The 16,570-nt window shown below is 42.4% G+C and overlaps 1 protein-coding gene across 1 annotated transcript in view; it reads left to right on the forward strand.

Annotated features, from left to right (window-relative positions):
- Positions 1-16,570, forward strand: part of Adam9 (ADAM metallopeptidase domain 9) — a 71,042-nt gene that overhangs the window by 39,043 nt on the left and 15,429 nt on the right. The window contains exons 15-16 of the mRNA XM_055593398.1: positions 4,552-4,657; positions 8,926-9,109. Of these exons, the coding sequence (XP_055449373.1) occupies positions 4,552-4,657; positions 8,926-9,109 (290 nt within the window). The remainder of the gene's footprint in view (positions 1-4,551; positions 4,658-8,925; positions 9,110-16,570) is intronic.

Consider the following 16,570-nt stretch of genomic DNA (forward strand, 5'->3'; position numbering starts at 1 on the left):
ATTTGTTGGTGATTTTTGTGCTCCCTCTCCCTCTTTCCAGTTTCTATAACACAGTCTTCATTTCTGTCCACACAGACGCATGCACATACATGCACACACGCACAGGTGTGTTTTTTTTGGGTAGGGGAGAGGTTCCTGAGGGCTGTACCTAGGACCTCACATATGCTGGGCATGTGCACTATTGCCTTGCTCTGTCCGCAGCCTCCCGTTTTCTAGTTTTAATAATATAGGCTATCTGGGGCTAACATTTCATTCATCATGTAAAAATGTCCTTGTGATCCATCTGGTTCATTTATCTCACAGTTTATTAGAGCATTGATCAGTTACGTGGACCCTGGCTAGTTCCTCCCTTGTGTGTATGAAGTGTGTCTTTGTGTGTGGGAGTGCATGTGTATGAGTCTGTGAGTCTGGATGCAGGCTAGTTGTCCGTCGAGCTTTTAGGATTCTTCTGTCCTCACCTCCCCTTTCCCCATAGGAGCATTGGAGTTACAGATATGAACTACTTTATCCTGGGATTTGAACTCAGGTCCTAACACTTGCATGACAAAGTACTTCACTCACCAAACCATCTTCCCTGCTTCTGGTTTTCAGTTTTTATGTTCCTGGGTATATCATATATGCTCTCAGGGTTTTTTCCTTAAAGTTCTCATTTTTATGAAAAGTATACTATAGATTAAAAAGTGAAAAATTTATACAATTTTACTATGAAAATTAAAGTAAATTTTTGCTCAACACTCCCATTCTTTTAAATAATAACTTTTACCTTTTGTAGCTAATTTTTGTTATCTAGTCTAAGTATTTATATGTATACTTATTCATTTATATTTGAGGCAGAGTCTTGCTGTGTAGGCCAGGCTGGCCTTGGACTCGTAGTCCGCTGTCTGTCTTGGCCTTCCAAGGGGGCCGTGTGTGTGTGTCATGCCCACCATCTCCAAGTCTTTAGATAGTCTCTTTGTAAGGCTACTCTTTCATTTTTATTTTCAAGAATTATGTTACTTTATGTCTATGAGTCTTGCCTTCAATTATGTTATGTGTACCATGGGCATGCCTGGTGCTTGTGGGAGTTAAAAGAAGACATTGGATCCCCTGGAACTAGAGATACGGATGGTTGTGAATCATCATGTGGGTTCTGAGAATCAAACCCAGGTCTTCTGCAAGCGTAATAAATGCTCCTAACCACTGAGCCACCTCCCCAGATGCTACTTTTTTATTTTTTATGGAAGATGAGACTTCTTCGTCTTCTTTCAACCCTTGACCTCTCATGTCCATACACATGACTGTTTTCTGTTCTTCTTCCTTCATCATGGAATAAGGGTGGTTTTCAGAGCGGTGTTGGCTGTATTGCACAGCAGCCATGTGACTGCTAGTCTCATCTGAACTATACAGTAAGGTGCAGTTGTTTCCGGCCATTCTCTTTCTCTAGAATTAGTCATTCTCATTCTCTCTCCCTCGTTGCTCCCCCTCTCTCTGTTCCTCCCTGTCTGCCCTCCTGCCACTAGCTCTTTCTCTCCTGTCACCGAGTTTGCTAAACTCTTACCGTTAGTTGAATTGCAAATGGTTAACCACTGTTCTGCTGTTGTCTTGAAGTGACTACAGGCGCCAGCTGCTCTATTAATTTCAGTCTGTCTAAAGACGTCTAAACAGGGTGTCTCTGCTTGTCTTCAGTTTTGACTTGTTCTTTGTGTTGTTTAGGCTCTAGAGAATCAGAGCTATTGGGATACGTATATGCACACACACACACACAGGATGGATTCACTCATGCAGTTCTGCTATCTGTAGAGCTGATGCTGTCATTCTGTTCTGGCACAGCAGGCTCAGGACCCAGAGGAAGCTGGTGTCCCAGCTCAGTTCCAATGGTGGGACCATTCCAGGTGTGTCAGCCTGATGTCTTTTGGGAAATATTCTAACTGGTCAGTGGTTCTTTTCAAGTGTGAAATTGCTGGTTCAAGTATCAATGAGTGCAACCCTCTGTCTTCACTCTACTCAGTTAAGCATTAGCATCATCCAAAAGAGCTCTTACAAGTTCAAACGCAAGTGTATCTTACATCACATGATGAAGGGATAAGAGAGAGACGAAAAGAGGAACATGTCATCACAGTTACAGTCAGTTGATGACAGTTGTAGTTCTCAGGTTTGTAACTGTTCTGTGGTCGTATCTCGCACTTCCAGCTTTCTGTTCTACATTATGCTGTTATACTGCCCATCCTGTATTTCCTTTGCCACCAGTAAGTGCCTTAGCCGTTTAGAGCTTCCAACCTGGTGGAGTGACCCAGACATTGATTCCTGGAGGGCCTGGGCCACGTGCAGCTTTGCTGGATTTGGTTGTGATGGGATGTGGTAAATACTAGAAAACTCCTGTATTCCAGGCCTGCTCTTCTTACTTCCATGTAAGGTTAAGGATCTGTCATCTAGCCACTTGTGCAGCCTTTCTCTGTTAGTTCAGAAGCATGAAAAGCCCAGCATGAAAGTATGGCATCAATTCCAGTCCAGTGGAGTCATTATTGTGGCGAGTGGAAGAATTTCTTCTTCGGACACTCAGACCTCTAAGCTATCAGAGCATGAAGTCATGGGAACAGGAAGCATATTTTTGCTAGTGAGTCACTAGGGGAATGTCACTGTGTTTCCACCACCGTTTGCACCCCTATGTGCACTGAGTTGTGTTGGGGGATAGCTCAGTGGCGGGGTGCTTGTCTAGTATGCGCAGTCAGTGTATGTGGGGGTCACTAAGTGATGGAGGGGAACAGTGTAGTTATGTGGTACCCAGCTGTGGCTGACCTGCCACGAAATAGTGCCATCTGAGAGACTTAGCGTACTTGGGTGATGACAGAGGTGGCAGGGGAAGGGTGCCTGCAGTTCACAGGATGAGTTTTCCTTTCAATTGATTATTTTGATCCAAGCACCTTAATTGGACACAATCGTGTATTCATCCATCTCTCCTTGCAAGGGAAGTGAATGACAAAATGTACTAAGGGGTAGTCTGGAAAGAGTCCTCAGCATTGCAGTGGTTCACCTTTGCGCGATGCTTCCATAGTTCTCAGAGCCATCCGTAAAATGCTTTGTTCTTCTCGTCTCATGTCAACCCTTGGAAGAATTCCCAGTGTTGTCATAGGAGCTGGGAAGGGTTGGGAAACAGAGGACATGGGGTTGTGGTGCCCTCAGCTGCCTTCATTTTGATTGTCCATGGTGCCCGTGGGTTCCTGTCCCCTGGTCTGCACTGTGCTGCATCCTTGTGCTTGGGAATCAGCTGAGCATGACTGAGTCCCCTTGGGAGAGAGGTGTCCCTTTGGCCATTTACCCAGCCTGTAGGGCCTGATCATCGATACTGATTATCTTTATAAAGAGCCTTCCTAGAATTCTGTCTTCCCATCATTCTCTCCTTTTTATCCCAGAGCCAGCAGGAGCACAAACAGATTTAACTCAATTTAAATTTAACTTAATTTCCCTTCCTGTATATCATCTGGAAAATTTGAAACTTTCCCTGTTTCTCTGAGGTCTTGGATGGGATCATTGTGTGGCATTTCTCCTGGGGATTTCTGAGTATTTCTCCACTTGACCCTTTGCTCTGTTGTGCTACCTCCTTTCATCCAAATCCATTTTCACTAAAACTAACTTAGCCTTGTAGCAGGCATGTGAGGTAGGCAGAGGAATCTCATTTAGGAAGGAGGAAGGACTGACAATTTGACTTTTAGGTGAGAATCTTTTTTGGAAGGGAAAAATGATACTGACACAAAATTTAAGAAAAAGTGAATGGGTTAATCTTTTGTCACATGGTGTAGGCCTCACTCTGTTCATCTAACATAAGCATCCATGTACAATAAAAAACACCTGGCAGTATCTGAAATGACTGAGCAATGATAGGCATGTGAGAGCAGAGTGAGTGCCCTCCAGGCTGTGTCCTGACTGCACGAACTGTTGTATAGCTGTTACCAGTTACCCAGGAGAAGAGATTAGGAAGGTGTTTTGGTTCCTGATTTCAGAGAGGTTCATCTGTGTTTCCTTGGCCCATGAACATATGGGCAAGGGGCAACCTATGGCAGACAGAGATAGGAAGAGAAGGATTCAGGAGAGGGCAAGGTAAGATAAAGCTTCAAGGGCACTTACCTGCCCCTCACCCCAGTGACCGGTCCTCTGACGGGGTCCGCCCCTTACTTTTCCCTGTTTTCCAGTAATTCTATCATATTATGAACTCATCAGTGATTGATCAGTCTAGAAGATCAGACCACTCGGGCAGGCTTTCTAATCTGTCTTTCTCAGTCCATTCAAGTCAACAGTACCAACCTTCCCAATGTTCATGGGTCTTAATTGTATTAACTACTTGATAGTGTTTGTTTTAGAATTTGAGCATTCGAATCCAGGACTTTATGTGCAATCCAAACCTTAGTTTACATATTTTTGCTGGGTCTGAAGTGTAGAACAAAAGTGCTGTATGTGTAAGGCTGGAACTTTTAGAAGCATGCAGGTAGCCCTACCGGTGTGTGAAGAGTCATGAGGAATACTTCTGTTCCCAAGTAAAGTCACCATAACTTGTTTCTCTTTTAAATGTTATTGCAGAGGCGAAGGCTGCCCCAAGAGATTGCTTCATTGAAGTGAATTCTAAAGGGGACAGATTCGGCAACTGTGGTTTCACTGGCAGTGAGTACAAGAAGTGTGCCACTGGGTAAGTGGAGGAGAGGGTAGAGGACTGGGGACAAGGGGCCAGTCGTCTCTGAAGTCTTTTGTACCTGCTCCTGTGACTGCTGCCTTTCTCCTGCTTCACATGCTTAACCCCTTACATGCAACATGTCCAGCGAGGCTCCAGAGAGTGTGGGAGCAAACCCGGTGAGGTAACTCATGCTTTTGCACGCACATTGTCGAATCTAGTGGGCTTAGAACTTTGTTTTGTTTATCTGTGATGCACAGTAAGATTCCTGACGGAATGCACCTTCATCTTCTGTCAGTGAAACATTCTCTGACTCAGTCCTACACACAGGACAGTATTAATTGGGTCTCATTATTTCTTTTTCAGCCTTACATTAATTTAAAATGATGAAGTAAAACTTTTAAAAGAATTTTTTAGGCTGTTGAGATGGTTTACAGGTTAAAGTGCTTATCACCAAGCCTGACAGCCTGAGATCTCTCATCGGAACACATACAGTAAATGGAGAAAACTGATTCTAGTGAGTTGTCCTCTTACCTACACACATGCATTGTGACATACCTGTACGGGGGGCAAGTGTGTGCAGGAATACATTCGTTTGAACACATAAATATATTTAAAATAAAAATAGATAAATGTAAAAACTGTTTTTATAATTAATGTTATTATAAAAATTAGTGCTATAAAAATGATAAATGCATGCCTGTAATCCCAGCACTCTGGGAGGCAGAGGCAGGCAGATCTCTGTGTGTTTGAGGCCAGCCTGGTCTACAAAGTAAGTCCAGGACAGACAAGGCTACACAGAGAAACCCTGTCTCGGGAAAAAAAAATTATAAATGAGAACAGATAATTCCAATGTGTTTCCTTCCATTCTGTGTTTGCACTGCATGTGTAATCACACTGGTATTCACTCAGTGAGAACGATTCTGCAGGTCTGTGTGCGACCACTGGTTGAGCTCAGATTGGGCCTGTGGAAAGTGTTGTTGGCGAAGCATCAGTGTCAGCATGACTGCTGTGGCATATGCTGACTTCTTGCTCCATAACTCTGCAGGATTGTTCAGTCATGCTGACTGGCTTAGTTACTATTCTGTTGGTGTGAAGAGACACCATCACCAAGGCAGCTTATAGGAGAAAGAGTTTATTGAAGCTTACAGATTCAGAGGGTGAGTCGATGACCATCATGGCAGGGAACCTGGCAGCAGGCAGGCAGGCCTGGTGCCGGAGCAGTATGCTGAGAGCTTACATCTGATGACAGGGAAAGCGAGACTGGATCTCATATGTGCTGCTGAAACGTGCAGGCGCATCCTCAGTGACACACCTCTTCCAACAAGGCCAACTCCCCACCCCTGGGATCCTTCCTAAGCAGTTCTACCAACTGGGGACCAAGCATTTAAATACATGAGTGCACGGGGGCCATTCTCATTCAGACCACCTCACTGACTGACCATTTTCTTTCTTTTTTAATTTCAATTTTACTTTATTAATGTTTATTTTTTATATTAATCTCATTTCCTCCCAATCCCACCCTCCCTCCCTTATCTCCTTCCTGCCCCTTCCCAAGTCCACTGCTAGGGGAGGTCTTCCTCTCCTTCCATCTAACCCTAGCTTATCAGGTATCTTCAGGACTGGCTGCCATATCCTTCTCTGTGCCCTAGCAGGGCTGCTCCTCCCCCGGGGGGTTGGTGGGGGGGTGGAGGTAAAGGAGCTATCATTGAGTTCACGTCAGAAGACCATTTTCTTTTTCTTAGCTTTGTGAAGAATGTTCTTGTCCCTCTTCATAAACTCGGTTTCAGTCACTTTCTTAAGGAAAACTTCATCCACTTTGCTAACAGCATGTTTTTCTTATGGATGTTCCAAGTGCTGGGTACCTCTTTTTCATAAACGTGATATGCTCTATTTTCATCATTGTTCACTCTTCTGTTGACTCAACAGTTAACAGAAGACAGTCACTCTTCTGTTGCTGTGAAGAGATTCTGTGGCAGCGGCAATTCTTATAAAAGAAAGTATTTATTTGGGGTCTAGCTTACAGTTTCAGAGATTTAGTCCATTGTCATTGTGGCAAGGATCATGGTGACACACGTGGCTCGGGAGCAACAGCTGAGAGCTACAGCCTGGTCTGGCAGAGAGAAACACTGGGCTTGGCATGGGCTTTTGAAACCTCAAAACCCAACCCTAGTGACACACTTTCTCCAGTGAAGCCACACCTGTTAATACTTCTAATCCTTTAAAATAGGGTCATTTCCTGGTTAGCATTTGAGGATATGAGTATCTGGGGGCCAGGCTTATACAAGCCAACACAATAACACTTTCTAATTTACACCATTGGCTCATGAGTTATTAAAAGTTAAAGTGTTTAATTTCAAAAATTTCTTTCTTGTTTAATTTTACCAAGAACACTCAGGACTAGGGAGATGGCTCTGTCTATAAAGTTCTTATTGTGCAATACCTGAGTTCATATTCCCAGCACTTATATTAAAAAAAAAAAAACAACAACAAAACAGTTACATCAGTGTATACCAGTAATCCCAGGGCTGGGGCCACAGATAGGAGATCCCTAGGGCTCATTGACCAGCCAGTGTGGCCAATCAGTGAGCTCCAGATTTAGGAAGAGACCGTGTCTCAAAAAATAATGGGCAGAGCAATTGAGGGAGACGTCCAGTGTTCCCCTAGCTTCCACATTTGTACACACACAGTGTATGCACCACATGTACACGCTCGCCACAGGTATGCCCGGCTCCTGTTGTGCATTGTGACCCAACACTGGCTTGTTTGGGAGACTAATCTTGTCTCGCCAGCTGTCATCCTCAGTTGTTGCACGTCTTAGGTGTATTTATTGCTGGTTAACTGTCACAGTGTTTCCGTGACTTTGGACTGTTTAATGTCCTTGCCTCGGCACTGAGGGAGGAAAGGTAGACTCTCAGCTGGGTTGTAAATCTGTTTTCTTCTCAGTTCTGTAAACTTTTATGTTTTATATTTTCAGTTTGTTACTGGGCTCAGATACATTTTAGGATTAAGTCTTGTTAATGAGTCATCCTTTTTATCATTATCAAATTTTCATCATTACTTCTGGAATATTCTTCTGTAGTGTTTTATAGTGTCACTTTTTCGCTTGCTTATCACCTCTCCTTAGGAGACTAGGCTTGGTGACACATTTCTTCTTTGTGATTAGCATAATTCCTAGAACATAGGGGGCCAGTATTTGTTGAATGAATGAGTGAGAGCACAGGGTGTTCGAGAAACGTATCAGTGGATTGAAAATTAGAATAAATGGTGGAATGAGCTGAGATAAAACCTAGGGGTAAGGGGACTAAGACAAACTTGAAGGCAGTTTGGTGGATTGAGCGTAGTCCTGTTTTTGTGTGTGTTTGTGAGAATGGGTCTTGATTTATAGCCTAGGCTGGCGTCAGACTCCCAACACGTAGGCATATACCATCTTACCTGGTACACATCCTGTTTCTAGCTTTGTTTGGTGTCATAGCTTCCTTAGTATCTTGAAGATGCTGGGATTTACTTACCATGCCCGAGAAGCTTATTTGAGAACTTTGGCAGTACTGCAAGGCTAGCACAAGGGTTAAGAGTGCACATTTGAAGTTAGTAAGTTTGAATCCTGGTTCAACCACTTCAAGGCTCTGACTGGGCAGAGTAATTACCCTTCTCTTCTCTTCTGTCTTCCTGAGTCAGGGACAGCCGAGGCACCTCCCAGGCATTGCTGTGAGACCGAGTGCACATATACACATACGTCTGTGCGCATATATCCACATATATGTTCATCATTCACAGCACTCGTTGCTACCATGCTCTCATCCAGAGGTGCCCGCTTCGTTTTTCCTTTCTGTGTGTGCCTACACATGTGCATGTGTGTGTGCGTTTGTATATACGTGGACATTGACAAGCCTATGCTTTCTTTTTCAGTACATGGACTGTATTCCTTTAAGGCTTTTGTTTATTTACTTGGCGTTTATGTCTTATTTCCTGCGCAGTCCCATTTATAGAAGAACATACTTGTCAACAGCTTGATTAGTTAGAGTACCCTGAGCTGTAGGCAGGCAGCGAAGAGGGGTAGGAGTGGGCGAGGGAAACGCCTTTGCATTGCTTGCTACCCTACTGCATTTTAGCCACAGCTCACCTCTTCTCTTCCGTGCTGCAGTTAAGGAGAGCTGCGTTGACTTTCTGTTAAGATTTCCGCCAGCCAAGAAACAGCAAACATGTCTACGTATAAATTTAAAGCTTCTTTTTTTCTGTGTCCACTGGATGCATTTTGTGTTTACATTCTCTCTCTTGCTCGGTAGGAATGCTTTGTGTGGAAAGCTTCAGTGTGAGAATGTACAGGAGATGCCAGTGTTTGGAATAGTGCCAGCTATCATTCAGACACCTAGTCGAGGCACCAAATGTTGGGGTGTGGATTTCCAGCTTGGTTCAGATGTTCCAGACCCAGGGATGGTGAATGAAGGCACAAAATGTGATACTGGAAAGGTAACCTCAATATTTTCTATTTACAAGCAAAAGCAACTTAAAGAATCGTTATACAGAGTCGGTGTCTGGCCTCTTTCCTCTGGGGGAGAAGAGTCTGTCTGTGGTGGCAGCCTTAGAACATCCAGAGCCACTGGGAAGAAACTTGAGAACAACTCTAATTGTGCCACCTGTATTTCTTCACAGGGCCCCTCTGATGATGTCTTCCATGTTGGGATACATGGACATGCTTCTTTGTCCCATGAATGTGCTATAATTTGTCAGCCAGATTGCTCTGACTGGGAAACCTAAGGGATTTCCACAATTCTTGGAACGAGAGCTCGAGTTTCTGAATTTTGTGTTTATCTGTTTGTGCCACAGTAATGTCATGGTGCTTTCCCTGCCCGTGCTCCCTGAATCTAGGACGAGCTTATGGCAGCCCGTGGCTTATACCAGTGCTTCCACATGAGAGGGTGATCAGGGCTTTTTTGTTGTTTTGTTTTGTTTTTTTGTTTTTTCTCTTTTCTAAAATGATTGCTGAGACAGAAAAAGGTGCTATCTATCCAGTTTCAAAACGATAATCACCAAACACGCCCTTCTCTTTCCTCAAGATTCAGCAAAAGAGATGACAATGTGTGTGTGTGTGTGTGTGTGTGTATGTGAGAGAGTGAGAGAGAGACAGAGAGACAGAGAGAGAGAGAGTTTCTGCTTGATTGGGAATTTGAGCATACTTCTTCAAGTGCTTGGAATGCAACAGCCATGATTAATGAGCTGAATATGTGACACTTTTAGATTCGTGTTCTGAATGTGCTTGCGAAGAACATAATCTTATAACGTGTTTGATAATGATCTTTCAGGTCTTCTGATTCTTACTGTGTTAAAGCTTTAGAGACAGAAATGCTTTAGTCCTTAGTACTGTCCTGCTTTCTCACGTGAATTTCATTTTCACCAGGAATGTTACATTTGTGTATATTTTTTGGCAATTATATTTTAATTATGGATTTTATCTTTTATTAATTTAAATGTTCCTTTACTATATTTTAATGTTTTTATGCTAAATTTTCTTTTAATTGATATTATTGCCTACTCAGTTCATGATTAAATTGTGTAAAGAGGTTAAAAATTTTAAAATAAAACTCCTCAGTGACATTTTAAGTGTATGCCTTGAATAGTTAGATGTTATTTGCTCTAAGTTTTTCCTTCTTTGGAAGATTTTTTTATATAAAAAAGTATTTCATTTTAACCATTATAAATATTGTACAAAAGAAAAATGAATCCCCCAGTCATTCCTCTTCCCCAGCTCATTTCTGAGGGGAGCCACTGTGAGCAGGCTTGCGTTTCTCTGCAGTGCTATCTTTGGGCTTTTCCAAACCTCACACACTCTGAGGAAACAAAAGCACATTAGACTTTTAGTGAAGTCTGAGGTGTGGTTCCTTGCAGCAGGTGACAGCTCCTCTAGGTGCGTAGGAAGCCGGCTTCATCCCACTTTAGGTACAGCAGTCATTTCACCACACAGTAGAGGTTCCTGGTGTATAGTTTGTTTAGCTAGTACTAAAAAGCAGCTATACTTGATCGCTCTACCTTTTTTGACACTAAGATAGTTTGCTACAGAGTTTGTTTGTTGGTTGGTTCTTTTTTATGAGCCACCATGTGGTTGCTGGGAATTGAACTCAGGACCTTTGGAAGAACAGCCAGTGTTCTTAACCTCTGAGCCATCTCTCCAGCCCTTTGGTTCTTTTTTAAATTAAGGGACATGCACATTTATTTACTTAAATTTTTACTTTTTGCCTATGCATATTTAAATTTTGATAGGAACTGCCAATTTACCTTTTATGTAGTGTGATTACATTTCACTAATAGTATGTGATGTGTCTTAATTTATGACAACATTTTTGCTGATTTTGATTTATGAAAAATGTGTTTTAAAATTAGTTTATAAAGCAGGTTTTCATGTGGCTTCTTCATAAGTCCTCAGTTTTGGTCAATTCTCACTCTAGGCTCTTAGCCTCCTCCCTGTATTCCTGTTTAAGCCCTGCCCACTCTGTCTTCCTTTCCCCTATCCTCACATCACATGTCTTCTACCATCCCATCTACCTGCTCCTCCTGCCCCTGTGCCATTCACTTTCAGGTCTCTGTACATGTCTGGTTCACAGGCCGACCTAAAGCTTTGATGCATGTATCGGAACAGGTGCCATCTGTCTTGGGGTCAGGGTCGCCTCACGTAGAATATTTTCCAGTTTGACCCATTTTGGAAATTTCATTTCTTTTTACGGCTAAATAAAATCCCATTTTTATTTGTTAGCCTGTGGTGTCTAGTAGAGTCACTGTTTTCCCATTACAGGGTAACTTCATTTAAACCCTTTCTATATATGTATATATTTTAGAAAGCCTCTAAGTTGTATACCTTCTATATGACTTTTTCAGAAGGTCTTTGGAGTTAGTTACCTCGCACTATACTCTTCTACCCTGCCTCCACATCCTAGATCCTGTTTTGCCCTTCCTGTTCTCTTATTCCCTTTCCCCACTTTGTATCTCACAACATTTTATTTCTCCTCCTTTGGAATCCACCCTCATTCCCACCATGTTGTTGTAAATAAAAATGAGTAATGGGCTATGTATTATTTATTATTAACCCTATAATTATTGCAGTGGTATTATTTGACCTACTATCACAAATAATAAGACACAAATACCTGTCAGGTTTTATAATTGCCTTATTACCTTGGTCCAGGCAGATAGTTCTACCTACGCTATTGAAATAACCTCACCATCCATCTCCCAGTCCTCATTCAGTGCCATCCACCTTAATCATCCTCATCTGGTCTACCTTCCATCCATAATCCCAATATACTTGCTTGTATTCTTCATCTGGGCCTTTTCATGCCATTATTAGAGTCCTTCCTCCTGGCCCACATGGTTTCTTCTCCATGCTAACCCATCATGGCATCCTCTTTCCTCCTCTTCCCATCTATCTCTTTCCTGTGATTCTTTTGAACCCAAAGCCCTTAGCCACTCCTGCCTCATTTTGCCTTGCCCAGGTATAGACCGTTTAATCAACCAGCCAGGTGTAACGTCCTAGGCAGGTTTATACAACAAGGATCGGTGTATCCGGGGAGTCCCTAGATCTTGAGGGCCAGCAACCAACATCAAAATAAAGCATCAGAACCCCTAACACCACCATGTCTCATTAGTAATTTCTTTATCTTTATGGGTGTTCCAAAGTAACCACACATGCCTAGAGTCAAAGCTAGAGTTCACATATGAGAGAAGACATGCAGTCTTTGTCTATCTAGGTCTGGGTTACCTCACCCAGGATGACTGCTTCTAGCCCCAGCCATTTACCTGGAAACCTCACAATTTCATTTTTCTTAACAGCCGAGTAATAATCCACTGTGTAAATGTACCATATTTTCATTATTCGTTCATCAGTTTGTAGCTTTGTAGGCTGTTTCTGTTTCTTGGCTGTTGTGAACAGAGGAGCAGTGAACACAGATCAATAAGTGTCTTTGTGTTAGGGTGCAGGTGATTTGGATCTATGCCCAAGAGCTGGATCATGTGGCAGTCTGTCCCTAGCTTTTTGAGGAACCTCCACACTGGCTTCCATAGTGGCTGCATCAGTTTGCATTTCCAACAGCAGTGATTAGAGGTTCCTCTTTGCCTCTAGATCCATGCCAGCATTTGCTGTCACTTTTTAACCCTAGCCATCGGATGAAATCTCAGAGTACTTTGGATGTATATTTCCCTGGTGCTAAGAATATTGAACATATAAAAAACATTTCTCAGCCATTTGCATTGCATCTACTGTTTCGTTCTATGCCTCATTTTTAATTGGATTGTTTGTTTTCTTGTTTAATTTTTGAATACTTTTTGTATTTGAGATATTAACCTTCTGTTGGATGTATAGCTGATAAAGGTTTTTCGTCTTCTGTTTGATGATGTTGTCCTTTGCTATACAGGGGCTTTTAAGTTTCATGGATCCACTTGGTCAGCTGTTGGTGCTGCTGGGGTTTTGTTCCAAAAGTCTTTTCTTTTGCCTATAGGTTCATGTGCACTCAAGAAATTCCCATTTCTTGTCTGGCAGCCTCAGAGTTTCAGGCCTTACATTGCTGCTGTTGATTACATTTGGAGTTGTGTTTTGTGCAGGGTAATTTTTCAGTGTAGGCACTTAGACTGTCTTAGGATTGCTTTCATTTATATCCCACAGGTTTTATGTCATGTTGTCATTTGCGTTTGACCCAATAATTGTACAATGTCCTTCTTGATTTGTTCAAGGACCCATTCATTGTTCAATAGTGTTTTTTGTTTGTTTGTTTTTAACCATCCCAGTCCATGTGTGTTCTATGGTTTCTCTTGCTGTTGGTTTGCAATCTTAACTTCACTGTGATTATAGATAAGGAATTATTTTAGTTTTCTTCCTGTTTTTCAGACTTTGTGTCCTCATATATGAACTATTTAAGAAAAAGTTTCCTAGGCTGCTGAGAATAATGTGTTCCCTGCCGTGCTTGGATGGAATGTTCTGTAAATGTCTGCTCCATCCATTCAATCTGTAGTGTCATTTAGTTGAGATATTTCTCTGTTTACTTTTGGTTGAGATGACCTGTCCCTTGGTGAGGGTGGAATATTGAAGTCACCATTACCATTGTTTGGGGATCAATCTGGAACTTTAACTGTGGTTGTTCTTGTGTCATAAAGTTGGATGCACCTGTGTATGGGACACGTCATGTTTAGGACCACAGTGTGTTCTTGGTGGGTTGCTCCCCTAGTCATGTGAAGTGGGCTCCTTTATCTCTTCTCACAGTTTTGGTTTGGAAGTCTGTTTTGTCAGGGATTAGAACAGACAACTACACGTTCATTAGGTCCATTTTCTTGGAATTCTCTTTTCTTTCCTTTTACCTTACAGTGATGTCTGTCTGGCTGGTGATCTGTTTCTGGGAAGCAGGAAATAGATGGTTCATGCTTCATGACCTAGTAGTCTATGTCTTTTGGCTGGTGGAATTGGGATCATTAGTATTCAAAGTTATTGAGAGGCATGTATTGATCCCTGCCATTTTGTCAGTCTCACAGTGTTTGGTGGCCCCTCGCCCTCTGCTTTGTTACTCTAGTGTGGCTTTTCATTTCCCACGGGTGTGAGGCCAGTGCTTCCTGTATGGCGTTTGCTCCCTCCTCTAGGCAGCTCAGTTCTGCTGCTGAATCCAAGTGCTGCCAGCTGGGCTTCTCAGCTTCCTGCCTGGGTTCCTATAGAGGGCATCCCTGAGGGAAGTTCATGTACAGACCTTGCTTCTCACAGGACAAGCGCCTACTTTGTATTCCTTTCACTGTTCTCTTTTACCCAGTGCTAGTGGTGAGGCTTTTAACCCACCATTTTACTCAGAAGTCTCATATCAGTTGTTTAATTCTTTGCATTGTGAAGTGACCAAGAAAACCCTTCATTTCCTTAAGTCTGTATTGAGCATCTTTCTGTCTTTATTAGGCACATGCATCTTTTTTTCCCTGAGAGTCTGTGTTCATAGTTTCCTGTCTGGTCTTTTTTAATTGCCAAGTTTTAGGCCTTCTTATATATAAAGAATATTAACTGTTATTTAAGTATGGTGATTTGAATGAGAGGCTCATATATTTAAATGCTTGTTCCTCAGTTGGTGGAACTGTTTGGGAAGGATTAGGAGGTGTGGCCTTGTTGAAGGAGGTGTATCACTGGGGGTGAGCTTTGAGGTTTCAAAAACCCATGCTAATTTTGAGATCTGGAGCAATTCGCAGCTTTCTCAGGGGCCCTGATGAAAGGACAAAAGGAACTTAGTTCTATGTACTTGCCTAGGGGCAGACTTAGAAAGTTCCCATCTGGGCCTGGGGCCAGGGCCTTGAAAGAGTTAAAAGTTTTGGTTCCTGGGAACTTGGCTTTTCCCTTTAAAGAGACTGGAGTTGTCAGCCCAGTGGCTGCTGTGTGCTTGGTTTCTGGCACACTTGAGATTTCTTGTGTTCCCCTTATGCAATGCTGTTTGATTAGCTTCCTGATGAATTCGTCCTGTTATATGATACTTTTCTGATGACTTTATCCCATTTCTCCCCTAAAAACAGTATATAAGATGCTGAACTTCTTAATAAGCTTGCTTGTCATAAGCCATCAGCTTTTGTGAGACTTTCTGGTCCCAGCTTTGTGTCTTTATCTTCTCATTCCTGGTCCTTCCCCTTAGGATCCTGTCACTGAAAAGCAACCTGGTCCAGGTCACAGCATTTCCAGTTTGAGCTCTCCTTCTGCTTGCTCTGTATCTCTCCGTCCCTCCCTCCCTTCTTCCCTTTTTCCTTCCCTCCCTCCTCCCCCTCCCTGCTGCCATGCTCCCTGTCATGATGCTCATGGACTCAGTCTCTGAAACTGTAAGCCCAGTGAACTCTTTCTGTTATCAGTTGCCTTGGTCAAGGTGTCTTCACAGCAATGCAAGAGTACTAACACAGTCTGATGTGTCTGCTAATGAAATGATCTGTCATTGATGTTTTACTATAAACATTTTAACCTAAGGTCTGCTCACCTATGGCAAGCTGTTTTCTGGTGTATTCATTCCAGTTTGGTTCCATACATCCCATGAGAAAGTCAGTCTGCCAAAATATATAGTTCTCTGCAGGACTGGGGAGCTTCCTTAAAGTAAATATGCCAGTTGTGTCATCATAGTTCTGTGATCTTGCCTAAACTGCAGATTTGCTCTGAAACTGCCACTAAGAAGGAAACCGAGAAATCCTTATCTGTGAGACTTGGTGATGAGAAGGAGGTTAGGAATGACTTTCCTGTAGAATTTTCTGTACTTCTTGGAGTTTTAATCACATAAATGCATTTCCCATTTTAAAATGAATGGAAAATTGTTGGGAGGAATAGTATTTAGAGATCCCATGCCTCTGAAGCGAAACTTTGGCAAGTCTGTGCACTTTCCTGAGCCTTCCATGTAATTTAGTGCTGTAGGCATCATAAGAAAGTTCAGCAAAGACCTGAACTGAATGCAGTGGGACGCAAAGCATGGCTGAGCAGCCTCGGGAGACACCTGTGTTCATCCTTCTCAAACACTACCTCTCCAGTGTGGAAACCAGTGTGGAAACTTGCATTTTTACAAGTGACTTTTATTTTGTATATATGGGTGTTCTATATGTGTGTGCGCGTGTGACGATGTGGATGCCTGCTGCCTGCAGGGCTAGAAGGGTGTGTCAGGTCCTCTTGCTTGGAACTACTGACAGTTGTACATGGTCGTGTGGCTGCTGGGAATCGAACAAGCAGTGCTCTTAACCACTGAGCCATCTCTCCAGCCCCCTGTGTATTTTTTTAAGAATAGTAAAAAGTAGCTTGATATTTCATTCTAATATGTAATATAACATTTTCAGAGATAATTCTTTTTTAATCTATTTCAATATTTAGGGCTTTTATCCATTTTTTTATCTGTTACAAACTAGAATTTCTAGAACCTTATAAAATTATAATGATTAGTTTTTCATTTGTCATAGAAATTC

The sequence above is a fragment of the Psammomys obesus genome, unplaced genomic scaffold, assembly GCF_907164565.1.
Source record: "Psammomys obesus unplaced genomic scaffold, mPsaObe1.curated_primary_1811, whole genome shotgun sequence".
Lineage (NCBI taxonomy): Eukaryota > Metazoa > Chordata > Mammalia > Rodentia > Muridae > Psammomys > Psammomys obesus.